Source organism: Clytia hemisphaerica, unplaced genomic scaffold (assembly GCF_902728285.1).
Source record: "Clytia hemisphaerica strain Z4C2 unplaced genomic scaffold, Clytia hemisphaerica genome assembly, whole genome shotgun sequence".
Lineage (NCBI taxonomy): Eukaryota > Metazoa > Cnidaria > Hydrozoa > Leptothecata > Clytiidae > Clytia > Clytia hemisphaerica.
The window spans coordinates 78,734-96,181 of NW_027104297.1; the positions used below are offsets into that span (position 1 = coordinate 78,734).

The 17,448-nt window shown below is 35.3% G+C and overlaps 3 protein-coding genes across 3 annotated transcripts; 2 read left to right on the top strand and 1 right to left on the bottom strand.

Moving 5' to 3' along the window:
- Positions 1-4,442: 4,442 nt before the first annotated feature.
- On the bottom strand, positions 4,443-6,024 carry LOC136817273 (large ribosomal subunit protein P1-like). Its single transcript, XM_067073605.1, has 4 exons — positions 5,851-6,024; positions 5,582-5,744; positions 5,179-5,256; positions 4,443-4,499 (listed from the first exon to the last, which is right to left on the bottom strand). Exons 1-4 carry the CDS (start codon positions 5,926-5,928, stop codon positions 4,486-4,488), a joined length of 333 nt encoding a protein of 110 aa, XP_066929706.1. The 5' UTR covers positions 5,929-6,024; the 3' UTR covers positions 4,443-4,485.
- Positions 6,025-12,186: 6,162 nt separating this feature from the next.
- Positions 12,187-14,687, top strand: LOC136817278 (uncharacterized). The gene is made up of 3 exons (XM_067073611.1): positions 12,187-12,352; positions 12,845-13,016; positions 13,549-14,687. The coding sequence occupies exons 1-3, from the start codon at positions 12,262-12,264 to the stop codon at positions 13,910-13,912; spliced, it is 627 nt and encodes a 208-aa protein (XP_066929712.1). The 5' UTR covers positions 12,187-12,261; the 3' UTR covers positions 13,913-14,687.
- Positions 14,688-14,842: 155 nt separating this feature from the next.
- On the top strand, positions 14,843-16,020 carry LOC136817277 (SAGA-associated factor 29-like). The gene has a single exon (XM_067073610.1). The coding sequence runs from the start codon at positions 14,918-14,920 to the stop codon at positions 15,809-15,811; it is 894 nt and encodes a 297-aa protein (XP_066929711.1). The 5' UTR covers positions 14,843-14,917; the 3' UTR covers positions 15,812-16,020.
- The last annotated feature ends 1,428 nt before the right edge of the window (positions 16,021-17,448 follow it).

Sequence of the window (17,448 nt, forward strand, 5' to 3'; positions counted from 1 at the left end):
GTGCGCTGTTTTTAGTGAGCACTCCGCCGCGGTAGAATAAGCACTCCACCGTTTATTTAGTAAATAGCGCCTTTTGGAACTAATCGTTGTATTCAATAACATATAAAAAAATAGATCCCATTGAAAGTTTAATCTGCAGCGAAATACAACGACGTGGTTTACTACCTTAAAGGAAGAAATTTTGGCGGAAAGAAAATTTGGCGAATTTGGCGGATTTGACTGAAATCCGCCAAATTAAGTTCCCGCCAAAATTTCTTTTTTCCGCCATCCGCCAAATTAAATTCCCGCCAAATTAAACATTTTGAAAATAAGATCTCTTTTAATAAGGTGTTTTTGCTATTTTTTCGCTGCTTTGACGCCATCTTAAGGTTATTTTTTTAAGCGACCGCCAAATTTAGTTTTTTCGTCCATCCGCTAAATTAAATTCCCTCTGAAAAAACTTTTTGGCCATCCGCTAAATTAAATTCCCGCCAAAATTTCTTCCTTTAAGTAGTCTACATAAATGCCGGATTTATTGGAAGTAAAATTTACCGAGAGATGTTCGAAAATGTACCACCACTTGAAAGCAATGAACTCCCTGGATTCAATCCGTCATAAAAAATAAGGCGCATATTTAATTTGCCTTGCAAAAGTTCGTCCACACTGCTCCTGAATGGAAATTTAATGGAACAGTCCTTCTGCTGAAGCAAATTGAGTTATTCACGTGGAAAAACTATCGAATTCTAGGGTTATAAATTGACCACTTTCCCACCTGGAAAATTGCTAAATTTCAGGGCTGATCCAGATACCGAATACAACTATAAAATGTTTTGGTTTAGGTACAAGCATGGGATTATTATAGAGACTCTGGATAAACATCGAATGAAACGGTGGAGAGCGAAGTATTGTTATTCTATTGTTTCAGAAAACAATCAATGTACAGGCGTTAGCAAGGTTAAGCAAGCACTTATTTTGTACGTAAGGTGCCATTCCGTGGCCCTGTACTTAAAATTTTACTTACATGTTTTATTTGGAAGAATTACGTACAGGGCCGCGGAATGGCACCTTACGTACTAAATAAGTGCTTGCTTAACCTCGCTTTTGTCCGCAAAGGACAACTGTCATGGCGGCTTGAAGGACTCTGATTTTGAAAAATGATTAATACTCTTTATTTCTAAAAAGTCCTCTTACTTTTTCTGATCGTATATTTAGGAGAGGGGCGTTTATTAGAAACTTGTGACTTTAATACTTCAATACCAGTGTTAACTGGGTTTGAAAATAAGGAAGATTTTAGTCATTTCTTGTAACCAGATTAGTTTTCGATGCAATTTTAGTCGTTGAACCAAAGAAATTTTGCACTAAATATTCAACTATAGGCTAAAATAATTTAATAAACGCCCCCTTCTTTTAACAGGGTGTCTACGGATTTTTTTTCGGGATTTTCAAGGTTTTTTTGGTCATTTTAAAGTGGTTTTTCAAGTTTTTCAAGAAAGAAAAATAGAGGACAGCAAATAAAATTTATTCGCTTTTAGTGCCCGGGGAATTACTTCCACAGTTAAATTCCTATCTCCCTCTCGAGAACAATACCACAAAAAGAAATACTCCAGCTCCCTAGTCTTCCAACTGTAGAAATAAAGAATTAGAAGCAATACCAAATGTTTACAGTGACCGAGGAGGCGCAACGGGTTTGCGCCGACGAGAGAAAATTTTGATTTTGACTCTTTCAAATGGCTAAAAAACGCCTTGTTTTTTACAAAAATCAATTTCCAAAAAAGTTGTTTTAAGGAATCCTCGAAATTTTATTGATGAACAGCCATTATTCAAAGACACCCTGAAGCGATTTGAAAATTGGGGAACAGTCGATTTCTTAGAGCTCATGCAAACATAAAATTGGCTAAGTCGCGATATATGGTGTGTCTGAAACTGCCGTCCTTTTTCACGTCATTCTGAAAAGGACTGTCGTGCGTTTGAAAAAAGTGTCGATATACATTAAAGATTTTCAGTTCATTACATTACACCCACTACGTAAAGAATAACATCACTACAATCATATAATATTATAATAGTATATTGGACTACATTCCACAGTCCATGTCATGAGCCTATAGCTGAATTTCTCGTGGCAGGCGTGGCAACTGTGGCGAGCACTTAATTGATTTCACAGCGATTGCATACGAATAAATTTCTCGTGGCAAGCGTGGCAGCTGTGGCAATCACATAATATAAAGATCACAGCGAGACACTATGGTACGGCTAAATTTCTTGTGACAAGCGTGGCAGCTGTGGCAAGCGTTGAATAGATTTCACAGCAATCGCATACGGTTAAATTACTCGTGGCAAGCGTTGAATAGATTTCACAGCAATTGCGTACGACTAAATTTCTCGTGGCAGGCGTGGCAGCTGTGGCAATCATAATACATAGATCATAGCGAGACACTTATGGCTAAATTTCTCGTGGCAGGCGTGGCAGCTGTGGCAATCATATAAAATAAAGATCACAGCGAGAGACTATGATACGACTAAATTTCTTGTGGCAATTGTGGCAGCTGTGGCAAGCGTTGAATAGATTTCACAGCAATTGCATACGGTTAAATTACTCGTGGCAAGCGTGGCAAGCGTTGAATAGATTTCACAGCAATTGCGTACGACTAAATTTCTCGTGGCAGGCGTGGCAGCTGTGGCAATCATAATACATAGATCATAGCGAGACACAATGGCTAGGCTAAATTTCTCGTGGCAAGCGTGGCAGCTGTGGCAATCATATAATATAAAGATCACAGCGAGACACTATGATATGGCTAAATTTGCCACGAGTAATTTAACCGTATGCGATTGCTGTGAAATCTATTCAACGCTTGACACAGCTGCCACGCTTGCCACAAGAAATTTAGTCGTATCATAGTCTCACGCTGTGATCTTTATCTTATATGATTGCCACAGCTGCCACGCCTGCCACGAGAAATTTAGCCATAAGTGTCTCGCTATGATCTATGTATTATGATTGCCACAGCTGCCACGAGAAGTTTAGTCGTACGCAATTGCTGTGAAATCTATTCAACGCTTACCACAGCTGCCACGCTTGCCACAAGAAATTTAGTCGTATCATTGTCTCTCGCTGTCATCCTTATATTATATGATTGCCACAGCTGCCACGCTTGCCCCTCGAAATTTATTCGTATGCAATTGCTGTGAAATCAATTAAGTGCTCGCCACAGTTGCCACGAGAAATTCAGCTATAGGCTCATGGCATGTACTGTGGAATGTAGTCCAGTATACTATTATAACATTATATGATAATAGTGATGTTATTATTTACGTAGTGGGTGCAATGTAATGAATTGAAAATCTTTAATGTATATCGACACTTTTTTCAAACGCACGACAGTCCTTTTCAGAATGACGTGAAAAAGGACGGCAGTTTCAGACACACCATATATCGCGACTTAGCCATAAAATTAGTGACAAAAACTCAGCTAATGGTAAAAAACAATGTTGCATTTTGCTTTTTTACTTATTCTTACTTTTCGAATGACTGAGTAGTGCTTTTCAAGGTTTTTAACGATTTTACAAGGTTTTCAAGGTTTTAACCAGAAAATTGATAGTTTTCAAGGTTTTCAAGGTTGGGTGGTTCATTTTCAAGGTTTTCAAGGTCCCGTAGACACCCTGTTTAAACGCCCCTCCAAAAATCGAAAGAATTTTATTCGAAGTAATTTAATGAAACAATTTTTTTTGGGAAACCAGTTTGTGCCAATGTAATATTTTCAAAAAGCAGGTGATACTTTTACACAAATTTTTCCAAAATCCAACCATTTCAAATCTCATTTATAAATCAATGGAAGAAAGAAAGCTTAATACCGACACTTAATGCTTTATAATTATACACAGAATGAAAGACAAATGGATATTAATAAAACCAGCAACGTGCTGAATGGTACCTGATGATGAGAATCAAATAAAAATAGGACAAATTGCAAGAGAGTGAACAAGTGTAGTGATCAGCTTGATTAGATTACTGTGAGTATCACAGCTCAAATTATAATATCGACCTGTAAAGTAAAATTAAAGTCGTATGACTTAAAATAATAGTCGTATATACTGGGGTGAATAAAAATTTCCAAAAAACCCATGCCAGGCACTTTTTGGCCCAAATTTACCAAATAAAATTATCTTTTCAAAAAACCTCCATCAGAAATTAAATAGTACCATTTTATATCACTGTGTAAAAAATAAGAAATGAATACCAAGCCAATCTTGAGAAATTTTCATTTTCATGAACTGGACCCTTTTATTTTCTATTTTTTAAGACCTTATGATGTCATTTTACTTTTATTTTTCGCTGAACAACCCAATTTTTTAGGTAACTCAGCCAATAAAATAAGAAATTCCTGGGTTATCTATACCAACTAACTGGTCAAGTTAAGATAACGGGATAGCCATGTCAAAGAAATGAGACAATTGTATAATTCAATTTTACAATTTTTTTTCTGTGTAATGATTGGCAATTCTTTAGTCAAACAAACCTAAAAAAGAAAAAAGAATTGTTAAAATATCAATAATATTTAATAACATGACAAATAGACAAATTTCCTTGAGTTTTCACTAAGGCATGTAGCTCACAGCAAACATCTGAATTCAATATAAAGTCAAATCAAATTCAGGGTATAATGGAGCTTTTATATCCCATCAAAGTGAACGGTTATGGAACTATTTTTGAAGATCCACACCTGCTTGTTGATGGATGTTAAAGCCACTGAATTGTTAAAATATCAATAATATTTAATAACATGACAAATAGACAAATTTCCTCGAGTTTTCACTAAGGCATGTAGCTCACAGCAAACATCTGAATTCAATATAAAGTCAAATCAAATACAGGGTATAATGGAGCTTTTATATCCCATCAAAGTGAACGGTAATGGAACTATTTTTGAAGATCCACACCTGCTTGTTGATGGATGTTAAAGCCACTTATCAAAATTTTTCAATGTGTAATCATTCAGTCAAACATGCCAGTAAAATGCAAACGAAGAGATGTCATGAGATGTCAACCTCATTTTTAAATTTCCAGTTTGGGTTTTAAGATTCCACGCACCACTTTGTATCTTTTAACTCAAGCAAAATGGACTTCTGAAGATAACTAAAGACAGGGTTCAAACCTCAATGCTAAGTATACAAATAGTTGAATTACAGGAACCTTACCGAATCCCATATCATCGTCAGATTCTTCAGATTCTTCCTTCTTCTCTTCTTTCTTTTCTTCACCAGCAGCTGGGGCATCTAAAGTTGCGTTAAAGAATGAATTGGTATTTTTTAAACATTATAAAATAAAGTATTCAGAGCAATTAATTAGAGTGGTCCTGGCTAATTTTCATATTTTCAGTATTATTAGTTATGTCAATGAAATGTTTTTGTCAAAAATTTAAATACATGAAAGACTATACTCGTACCATACCTGACAGTAAAAAAAAACAAATACAGAAGGAATGCCTATTGTAAGTTACTTTGAGAGTCATCTGGTCGATCGTGTTTATAATAATCTGGCAAGTAATAAAACATCATTATTCCTCAATGAGTGTTTAAGTCAGAACATAATAAAGCTTACCTCCTCCAGCAGCTGGAGCAGCAGCACCAGCAGCAGGGGCAGATCCAACATTGCTAATTAAGTCTCCGATGTTACGTCCTTCAAGGGCTTTTGCAAAGAGTCCTGGCCAGAATGGCTCAACAGTGACATTGGCAGCAGTACAGATCTTTTGGATTTTGTCAGCCTGAAGTATAGAAGTATAGAAGTTTATAATCATATCTCCTTGCAAATTATATAGAGATCTAAAGCAATATGGAGACCAAGTATTGGTGATGTTCAATTTAACTTACCGTGATATCGACATCATCGTCGTGTAAAATAAGTGCACTGTAGACACAGGCTAATTCAGAAGTTGATGTTTCAGCCATTTTAAATGAAGTAGGTTGTTTTAGAGACAAGATAGATCTTGATTTAAAACCTTAGCTCTTACGAGGACACTACTTCTTGTGTTGTGTTTTCGAAAGAAAAATTGCCGTGTAACTTTTAAGCTATGGCCAATAGCTCTGCCTCGAAAATTTCTAAAACAAAGGAGACTTTTCTTAATTACAATGAATCGAATCTTTACTAATTTGGTAATTTTTTGTGTTGGTTCTCTCAATATGATCAAATCGTGCTAAATATTATAATTATTTTCTAATTGTTTTGATATTAAACATAAATCATAAGTGAAATAGTTATTACTATATTGAAGCATATTTACCAAATATCTGAGATGCTTTTTATTGCTCAAAGTCATAATTTGGACCTTTTAAGCGAGTCCAAAGGTTTTCCTGCGAAAATGGGCCAGGCAAGAAAACGAAAGATTTGATTTTAGAAGACTGACAGATTTTAATAAGTTTTCTTTTTGTTTATTTTTAAGTTGCTGTTATTTACTTCTTGGATTATTTTTAGTTTCATTTAAATTTCAGAAATTTAACATTGCTTGATGCGCTTGATTATTGCTTGCTTAATATTAGTCCAGCTTAATATCAATTTTAAAAGGTACCTCGAGATCGGCCCAGGGCCAGGCCGGGTACCGTGAGAACGGGTAACTTGCATCAGTGGAGGCTAACATGCATAGCCCTCAAACGAATGACCTGGCTGGTCATTAAAATACAAATTTAAATCATCAAAACAAAAATGTTATGGAAAAGGCTGCGAGCGTAGCTGCATAGTTCATTTGTTTCGAAATTTTACTACTTTGATTGGTCAGTCCAGTCAGGGCCTCCTTGGTCTTTTATGATATTAGTTCAGATAGAATAAAAACATACCTGATCAACACAACCAAACCTTCTGTCTTGCGTTTACTCTTTCCTTCCCAACAACTTTCGTTTTTGCTTAGGCGGTCATTGAAAAAATGCTCTGTTCGCATCGCAACAGGTGTTAAAAATGTATATGCGGGCAGACGAAAAAATTCCCGGGTTTTTTAATCACGCCAGTAATTCATTCAGGGGCGGGTGGTGACGTGAGCAAAAAAATTTTCCAATAGACCTTTTTTCAAAGAGGACGTCCTGGTGAATATATGTAGTCCAGCCATAAAAACAATGATAGAGCCATGCATAATTACTCTATCATGCATATTGTAATAATTATGCATGGTTTTATCATTGTTTTTCTCTGCTGGACTACATAATTATTCAACAGGTAGGTCTCTTTGAAAAAAGGTCTATGGCTGTCATATTTTAAAAGAACAAATTGCTTTCCCAGATGTTTTTCCGCATCTCTGCACCGGAAAATCAACGGAAAATATGATGTGGGCAGGTGACGTGAACAGAAAAATTTTTCGATAACCACCTTATGTAGGTTTTATAATCCACAAGTAATGAACCTCTTATAGCTTTATTGTCTGAATAAATCTTGTTGAAAACTTTCTGTCAGGTTTCATTCCGTACGTTTTTTATCCACCTGTTGGTGAACCGGTTTCCCTGACTTCCCGATATTTAAAAATTGGAACTTTCCCGTGGGCACGATTGGGCGTACCACCATCGCGAAAAATTTTTTGTGAAAATTTACCGTATTCTAATGCTAATATCATCTAGACACTATTTGCAATTCAAAAAAAATAAGAATTTAGAATGTTCCATAATATGTCGACCATAAACAGCCTTAAGCAGTGTAGCTGGAACCTCAATATTCCAGGATTAGAAAAAGCTATACCTGTTATCTTTTTTCTTTAAAGAATCAACAAGCCATCAACATCAATAAATTACACACATTTCCTCAGAAACTTTTAAAATTATCTGCCATTGTGACTTTCTTGAAAGCCGTTCCAAAATTAACCAATCGGGTTATGTATCGGAATTCCTATGGGAATTCTTTTCCGAGATTTGTAAAATAGCTAAGTCGGCAAAAAAACTTTTCCTGGGGGTTTGAGGAAAAAACAGCACTGCTATCATTTGTTTTTTATTTAACCATATATTTAAATTTGCGCTCAAAAATACTTAAATAAATAAGTTAACAATATTCAATACACTATTTGTATCTCTCAGAAAATAAATACTTACAGAACGGCATAGTTTATCATTTGGAATACCCCCGTATTTGGACCATTCTATCGTGGCTGCAAATTAGGGCGGAAACTAAGTAGCACCCTCAGTGCAAAATTACCGCCTCGTTTTTATTCGCCCGCGCGAGAATACGAGCTAATCATTTTTTTCTCGAGCACTCAAGGGGAAAAGGAAAGTGATCAATATTCTTTGAAGGAAAAACGTCAGAAACAAACCCAAAGACCAAAAGATGTATTTTGTTGTTGACAATCGATCCTGTGAAGATGAAAAAATTTCTGCTATGCGTTTTTTTCGGAATACTAAAAAACTCTAATTTCGATCTTTCCTTAAGGTAAAGAGGTTGCGAGATTTGGGTTAGCGAGGCAAAAAGCTGGTAAAATCGTAATCCTCAAAAATTGAAGTTCCAGCCTCACTGTTAAGTCCTAAATTTTAGTGCAAATTTTATTTTTTATGAAGCATTGACATGAAATGTGTAGCCTCAAGTCCAACACATCTCAACCATTAAAGTCAATTATCTCAAAATGGAAAAAATGGACTTAAGGCTGTCTTGAATTGACACGGCGATATACTTAGTCCTTTGTTATCATGTCTGACCCCCTTCTCAAAAGAAGTCCCAGAATCCCAGGATTTTGGCGGTCGGGCGTTCAAAACAAAGACGTTTTTATTTTTTCACTCACTTACGAATTTTTCTTTAAAATAGGCATTTAAAATGTCAAATTAAAAAAACCTTATTTTCCACCATAGTCCTTCTACAAAAACAAAAACAAAAAAAAACTAGGAAAATAAAGAAATTACAAGTGTTATCAAGCCACTCAAAATGAACTTTCATTTGTCGTGCGTCGTATAGAATTGTTGTATACGTCACGATCTTTTGTCAACCATTGTCCAATCTTGTAAGCGATTGAAGTGCCGTCAGTAATAATCTGAGAAGAGAACAAAAACATTATGCCATCACACAAATGAATTATGCTGGGAAAATCCGTGAGGACAACACGCTGTATTAGCATTTTTCCCTCACAAGTTTGGGGGGAAAACAAAAGTACTCTATATTTTAGGTATGGGGAAGTAGAAGAAAGATTTACAAAGAGTTTCTATTTTGCAATTTTTCTACAGAGCCAAATGTTCTTACTCGATTGCCTCTAAGGATATAAGTTCCGTAGGTATGAGGCTATCGAGACATTAAATGAAAAAATTAGCAGGAAAACGAAATTTACATTGCTCTAGGCTGACGTTTGCTCAAGAAAACACTCGTCAAAAATCAGGTGCAAGTGCAAAAAGTCCCTTCGCCAAGTGCCAGGTGCAACCAGTTTTAGACCCTAGGTGCACACAAAGACAAAATTCAAGGAGTGCAAGTGCACAAGGTGCAAGTGCACAAAGAATCAAGCAACTTTTAATCCAGCAATCTAGACTCCTTAGGTTTCAAAATTTTCTTTCTCGGGCCAAACCATGGTTGGCCCTCGGATTATCTAACTCGATATCTCATTTGCCTTCTCAATATGAAAAAAACTGCTTCGCCTTATGATGGCTCCCTTGTCTTTGGACAGGTATATGCACTGTGTACAGGACATTTTAGGTATATGCACTGTGTACAGGACATTTTGTCCGACCCACTTGAAATCGTTATTTCGAGCCTTGGCCCACACCATCGGCTTTGGTAGGGGGCATGGGGACATGCCATCCTCCATTTCTTTGGAAGACTTGATTCCCATGATTCTGACTTTTAAGTGCCTCATTTCTATGGGCAATTCTGGGCTTTGTTGTGAGAAAAAATGCTTTAAAAAAGCTGCACCTAAAGCGCAGCGGATGGAGCTGACCCATTGACTGGAAGAGGGCTAATAGTACCAAATTCCCAGCTAACTTATATAAGTTATTTCGTCATTGCTGTGAATGAAACACCAAGGGTTTGAGTAAAAAATTTACTGGATTTTCAAGTGCTTTTTTCATCTGAAAGTTCCTATCATCCACCCCCATATGGAATTTTTTCTGGAAGAGCCATTCTAAGTATTGGTTTTTTTCTTACAGTATCTATTGTTTTTAAACGAAAGCGGAATTTGATGCAAGTGTTTGTTATTTTTTCAAAGAATCCTTTCTGATTGTGAAATTGCAAAATTGCTGTTTTATAAACAAAAGAAAATAGTCAACAAAGAAATTTACCTTTCATTTCATTTCAACTGCAATTGATAGCTTTCGAAGTTTGTGAATATGAATAGTGGTTTTCATAAAGCTAAATAATCTTCTTAGGGACTTTTACTAGCTAAAAACTGCCAGGTGGCCGGAAAAAAGTTCAGACCATAACAGTGGGTCATCCATATTCTTGCCACAGACCAACAGAGAATAATATCAATACACCTTTAGGCGAGGGGAATTAATGAACAGGTTAACTATTGTGTTGAAAAAAATATCTGAGACAGTAAAAGTTCACTATTCATTATTAATTATTTTTCAAAGATAAAGTTATAATAAACCATATGGACCTTCTCACTTTTCCATCTGCCATCTTGTCACAAATAACGTGTGCGTGTCGTCCAACCAACTTATAATTGTGACTCCCCAAGCGATTTAGAGTACACAAAAGTCCGATCGGTCTAATTACCGTTCCTCTTCGGCCTCTAATGGACTGGTCTTTTTATCGCTAAGGCCGCTCAAATATCGAAAGGGGCCGATGCATAGCCGATCATGAAAAGCGGCCATAGCGAAGAGGCTTCAAGGCCGCTAAAGGGGCCCTAGAACGGTCAAATGCCCGGTCCGCTTCGTCCCGATGACCGCAATTTAGTGATAAACTAATCTATGACGATAACAAAATTTGCAATAGAAAATTAGCGATAAAACTTTATCGATACAACTTAGAAGTCATTGTAGTGTTTTTAAGTGTCCGAATTTTTACAAACAAAAATGTCTTAAGGCATAGTAGGTTGCATGAGTAAGATAACAGAGTTTTTAAGAAACAGAACACCCCTGTTTCTTGGCCACTACTTTTATTTAGCTGATCCGTTTGTAACAACATCAGAGCTTCTCTAAAGCATTGTTGTTTTTTTCATAAATTTCACTAGAATTTCTAATGCACACTTTTATCAACTTGTTTTTCTTTGTAAGTTTTAAGAAGAATAGTCAACAAATGTCAACTCGTTTTCTACATTTCTTTCACAAGCATTTTGCATGCTTCGTTTTATCAAATCGCTTTCTTCGTAATTTTCACGAGCGTCTCTACAAACGTCTCGTGACCAATTTTATCGAAAAAGCCTTATTATCCATATTATTTTTAGCGAATATAATTTTTACCAATAAAACTTTATCAAGAAAGACTTTCTAACGATGGATTTCATTGAACTTCCTTATCGATACAAGCCAGCCTATCGATGAAGAATCTGCAGTTATCGATAAAATAAATCAAGCTATCAATAATTTTACTATTGATGTACCTTTTTAACATATTTTAATTATACATCAGGTTCATATCGAAAAGATTTTAAAATGCTAAACTTTATCAATGTCTTCTCAATTCTATAATTGAAAAAGATTGTACTTTTAAAGATTGAGTTTCTTAGAATTGGACTTTCGACCTCTCCAGATGCCGCTTGGAAGACTCTTCCTCAAGAAAGGGCCGCTAAAAGAGCGGTCTCAAGCGGACCTTTAAGAAATTCTCTTGCCCGCTTGGAGGCCGATCTCCACAAACGATGGGCCACTAAGAATTATATTTCGGCCGCTTTAAGACTGGGCTTTTACCCGCTTTGAGCCGATCGGTCTTTTGTGTATTCCAAATCGCTTGGGGAGTCACAATTTTTCTCATTTTTCTGATTCTTTTGAGTCAGGAAGTAGCAAAATTGTCAAATTTTTATCTAATTCCATTCTCCGTTTCACCCGCCATCTTTACCTCAACTAATTGATTTCACATGTACATTGTTTTACGGAAGAATTTGATTTCAAACAGACTTTAAGCACAGACTTTAAATCCATCTGGATACTTGTGTTTTTTTCTGTTTAATAATATAGTTGCAGCTGTATCTTTAGCTATTTTTCAGACCTCTAGAAAATGTTTTTCAATTTATAAGTTAAAAAAAAGTATCCCAAATTGACAGTAGTATACTGAGAGTTTGTATGCTATGAGAGGTCATTATAAAAAAGATGTAAATCACACAGTAGTATAACACTAAATTTCAGGAAATTATAATAATAACAAATCATGAAGTAACAATTTCATCAACGAAGACCTACACTATGGAAGGGGAGAATAGCCAAATGGATGATCGATCAATGATGTTTTCTAAAGATGGCAAATCTTCTGAAATGACTATCCCTGAAAGAATAGGTAATTTATTTTCGATTTGTTACTTTACAGGGAATTAAAAATAAAATCAAAAACTTGAGACAATAACAAGACTACTTGGGGAAGTTGATAAAATCTCAGACATCATATCGTTTTGTAATGTAATGACACCCAAAAAACCTAAAAATCTTTTTAGTGTCATGTGACACTAGAGTTGAGTAGAATACCAAAAAGGTGGGATCCAGAAAAAAATTTACAAAATGTTTTTGTATGTTTGCACTAAAATTTTACTTTTTGAATCTTCTCCAGAATTTTTCTTAATTTTTCATAAAAAGGTTTTTAAAATTTTTGTATTTGAAGAAAATTTTGTCACGATGCTCCCAAAAATTAAAATATCACTACTCTAAAATTGGGTGTGGTGGTAGACGAAAAAACCCTTTTAGTACATGTATATCTGAGATTTCAGTAACCACCCCCCCCCCCTGAGACTGCCAAAATGTTCATACAAGTTGTTGAGTTTTCCTTTTTTTCAAGTTCTTTCTGCTGGTTATGATGGTGATGATCACAACGAACCATCCAGAAGTCCATTCCGGAATGGCGCACCCAATTTTGATGACACACCTATTGTCAATCCTGAGGATGTACTTGGAGGCATGAAAACTCCACCGTCTGTTTTGACTATTGACCATGGTCCAAATACATTTGGGTAACATTAATGTTTTTAGGGGCAGAGTGAGAGGTGGTAGTCTGTACCAAGGCTCAAAATAACAATCGTATCAAGGCTCAAAATATGATTTTAATCAATATGTAACAGACAATTGAAATTTAGATCTTTTGGGCCGAGAGCTGCCGAGAGAGTTCAATTGTTTAGAGATAATTATTTATTTTAGGGATATATCCTAATTTCTAGTTCTGTCGACTTAAAAACTGTTTATTGTTTGTTTCTAGAAGTATTAATCTCTTGCCTCTGCTTGCCTTGGGTTACAAATTCTTTTACATACATTTTGTTTTTTAGTGCCTGATAATACATTAATCATGAATATACTTCACATTTATGGCTTTTAGGATTTTTGTCCTATCCAAGAAATATCGAGAACTGATGGGTGACCTTTTGCCTTATGTTTGTGTGAAGCAAGAGCAGCTAAAATGTTTTACTTGAAAAAGAGATTGGAAGAAGCCATTTAGACTAGTCAAATTGTTTTATTTTCATCCAATTTTGCTCTCTACAAATTTTTCAGTACACCAAATTGGCATACAGAGGGCGATGGAGCTGATGATTCAGAGTCTGACAAGAAAAATTACAAATACAAATTCAACCGTGCTCCTACCGATGACCAAGACGATGATTTTAGTTATGGTAGTGTACCTGCTGAACGATCGGTTGTCATTGCTGGTCAGGAGGACTACCTTCATCACCACGTGCCATTTGACGATCCCAGGGCCATGCAACAATGGTATACAAGCATGCAACGCAGGCTTACCATCTTAGAAAATGAACAAGATTATCAAAATAGATTGTCAAATGTTTGGAAATATTTTTTGTTGACTTTGACAGTTGTGAACCCGTTTATAATCAATTATTTCTTCTTTAAAAGACGTTGAACCATTGTGTTTTTGTTCAGCTGTTTACACTCTATGCATATGCACGATATTACTTCAAACCTGCTTTGACCCAATCAAATTTTACCAGACTCATTGATTCACTATAGCATCATCCTGCGGCGTTCTAGCTTTTTCATCAAGGCTTGAAATCGGAATTTCTGGAAATTTGATGTTGATGGATGTTTAAGTCTTTGTTTTCCCATCTTGGCAACTTCTTGTTCTTGAATTGAAAATTGATATGGATGAGTAAATTTTAATTGCAGATTTAGTGTTTATTAAATTAAAATTTGAAGTTTATTACTGTTTGGTTTACAAAATCGATTGCAAAGTTAATACCAATAAGTTGAGTTGATAAGCAATATGATGGTTCCAGAGTCCTATTCAGCTTTTGTATAATTTGTCTCAATTGTGACCCTGATGAATGCAAATTGAAGTCTATCATAAATCTGAAAGTCTGACAGGTAACATTTTATTTATTGTAATATTAATAAAATTTTAGAAATATTTTTTTCTTTCTTTTTTATTTGTGATTTTAATTACATTTTTTCTTTCTGTTGTTTTTTGTTGTTTGCATTTTTGGAGATATAACAAAATTATTATCATGTTTGATCATTAAGAATACCATCTGGTAAATTTTACAAAGCTTACCTTACATATTGTGGGATAGGGTTCTATCTTTTTTTTATGAGGTAGGATCATTATGAACTGGCTAATTATACGTTTCTATTTTGAAATGATGAAATTCAATCTCACCAAAACCAAAATTGTAAATAGACTTAATAAAAGAGTTTGATTTAATTCCAATTTTTGTTACATTCAATTTGGTTTTATTGGTCGCATGTTTAATTCCATCGATTGAGACTATTTGGTTATTTTGTACCTTCAAAGCCTCATCAACTGCTCTGTATATCATTAATTTTATCATAATGTTTAATTCCCATTTATTTCTAGGAATCAATTTAAAATAAAGATAACTAAAAGAGAAACAAAAAAAAACTTAAAAAAATGTCAGCTCAGGCTCTCAAAGAACTTCATCAGATGGTGTTACATATACAAGAGGATCGAACCAGGAGTGCTGACAATTTATCCAATATAAACAAAACACATGAAAAAATGCGACATGAAACACGAGTCACTGCTTATTTCAAAAGCAAATTGAAAAGTTTATATAAAACAGCTATCTCAGATGCTAAAACAGAATCAGAGTTAATACAACAAGCCATGGAGAAAATAAACGAGATTAAACGTTCACAAAATCAAAAACACAGTCAATCTTCAGAAAAAAGTTCATCGCAATCGTCAACTAAAAGTACTGGTGGTGGTGGTGAGGAACGTAGAAAAGGTATGCGACGTGGAGTCCTGATGTCTATGTTACAACAGAATGCGGTCAACCTCCCTGTATGGGATAGCATAATGGATGAAACCCCTCCACCTTTATGTGGATGTTTACCAGCAGATAATACCTACATATGTCAACCAGGTGACCACGTGGCTGCACGTGTTAAGTACCCAGAGGAAGAGGAACAATACATATTAGCTGAAGTTGTGTCTTATAATAATGCTACGGGTAAATATGATGTGGAGGATATTGATTATTCTGAAGAAGAGGGTAAAAATGAGAAAGAACGACATACGTTGAGTCGTAGACGTATTTTCCCTCTACCGCTACACAAAGCTGACCCTCAAGTCAATCCTGAAGCATTATTCCAAGCCAAACAAACTGTTCTGGCGCTTTATCCACAAACAACGTGTTTCTATAAAGCAATGATACATAGCATACCGAAAACTAAGGAGATGGATTACACTGTTTTGTTTGAAGATACATCTTATGCTGATGGTTATTCACCGCCGTTGAGTGTTCCCCAACGTTACGTTGTACCGTGTAAAAATAAACGTTGAACGGTAATGGCATTCATAGAAATACAACTGCAGTAGCGTAGGCAAGAGGGGCGCAAGATTTGTGTAGGAGAGCAGATTTTTATGACACGGTAATTATCTTTTTATATTATGAATAGATAATTACTGTGTCATAAAAGTCTGCTCACCTAAACAAATTTCGCGCCCCTCCTGTCTACGCTACTGCTGCTGTCATTAAGAAAAGTTGAGGAGGATACTTTAATGGGATAAATTTTCGCGGGGATTAATTTTCGCGGATTTCGCGGATTTGGGTGTCATCCGCGAAAATAAGTCCCATTGGAAATTTGAAAAAGGCCCATCCGCGAAAATTAGTTTCCGCGAAAAATTGGAATTTTTTTTGCAATCCGCGAAATTTCTATTTTTATCGTTTTTTTTTTTCTACATGAGGCAACCCTCGAAAAAGGTCAAATCCTCGATATGCTTGTCAGCAAAAAATCGTTTTCCTCAAAATTTTCTTCACAAATTTACAAACTTGGAAGAGGTATTGGAAAATTTTTTATCTAAAGTGATCGCTTATTGTTAAAAGCTTTTCAATGCAAGAGGGTAATCCAACTGGCTTGAAATTAAACATTTAAAAGGATATGTAAGATTTTTTCCCAAATAGGTTGTGAAAATTTAGCTCCGCACCATGGAAGTTCAAATTCAACTTTTGATAGTTGTAATACATATCTCCTCGCCCTATTCCAAAACACCCTCTTTATACTTATAATAAAAATTATATAAAAAAATTCTTAATTTTCCTGGAAAAATTTTATTTCAATGTTTTGACCCTTTTCAAAAATTTTAATTTGTACCCCAATCCGCGAAGTTAAATCCCCGCGAAAAATCAGGAAATCCCTCATCCGCGAAAATTAATCCCCGTGAAATCTTAAAACTCAACCGCGAAATTTAATCCCCGCGAAAATTTATCCCATTAAAGTACACATCTCGGATGGCATTTTAAGATGCTTTTGTATGTTTTAATCACGCGGCAAGATAAATTGGACTGATTGTCAAGGTCTCTACTATTATTTAATACTTTTGGTTGTATCTATCACTAGAGTTACTCTCGGGTACCTAAAAGCCGTCCCCCGCTAATTAATTTATCGAACATTTTCAATCAAGGACATTCTCCCCCCCCCTCCCCCGCTTATTAATTTTTGGGAAAATATTTTTGAAAGTTCCCTCTTTTGTCAACCTCCTCCCCCGGCTATCAGGTAACTTAACCAGACTAAAGAGATTTGTATTATACATTTATTTTTACATATTTTATGAGAATTGGTATTTTTGATTGCATTCATAACATATGGATGTATAATTCATGAAACACTTCTAACTGACGATTCTTTCCTTCAAAATGAACATGCATTATCATACTTTTGCATGCCTGTGTTTTGAATTTAAAACTGAAATTTTGTTTAGTCTTTTTTTTTTGCTACAAAGGAAAAAGTGCGTAGAATTACTTCGGTTGAAAAAGTACATTTCACACCTCATTCAAGAAATTCCCCTAGGTTGGAAAATTGTTCACTTTTCAAAGTAGGTGATTTTACTATACCTTTAAATGCTGTCCAGAAAGAATGGAACAAATTTTGTAAATGAAGATCAAAAGCGTTAAATATATTTTTCATTTAGTCCCACAT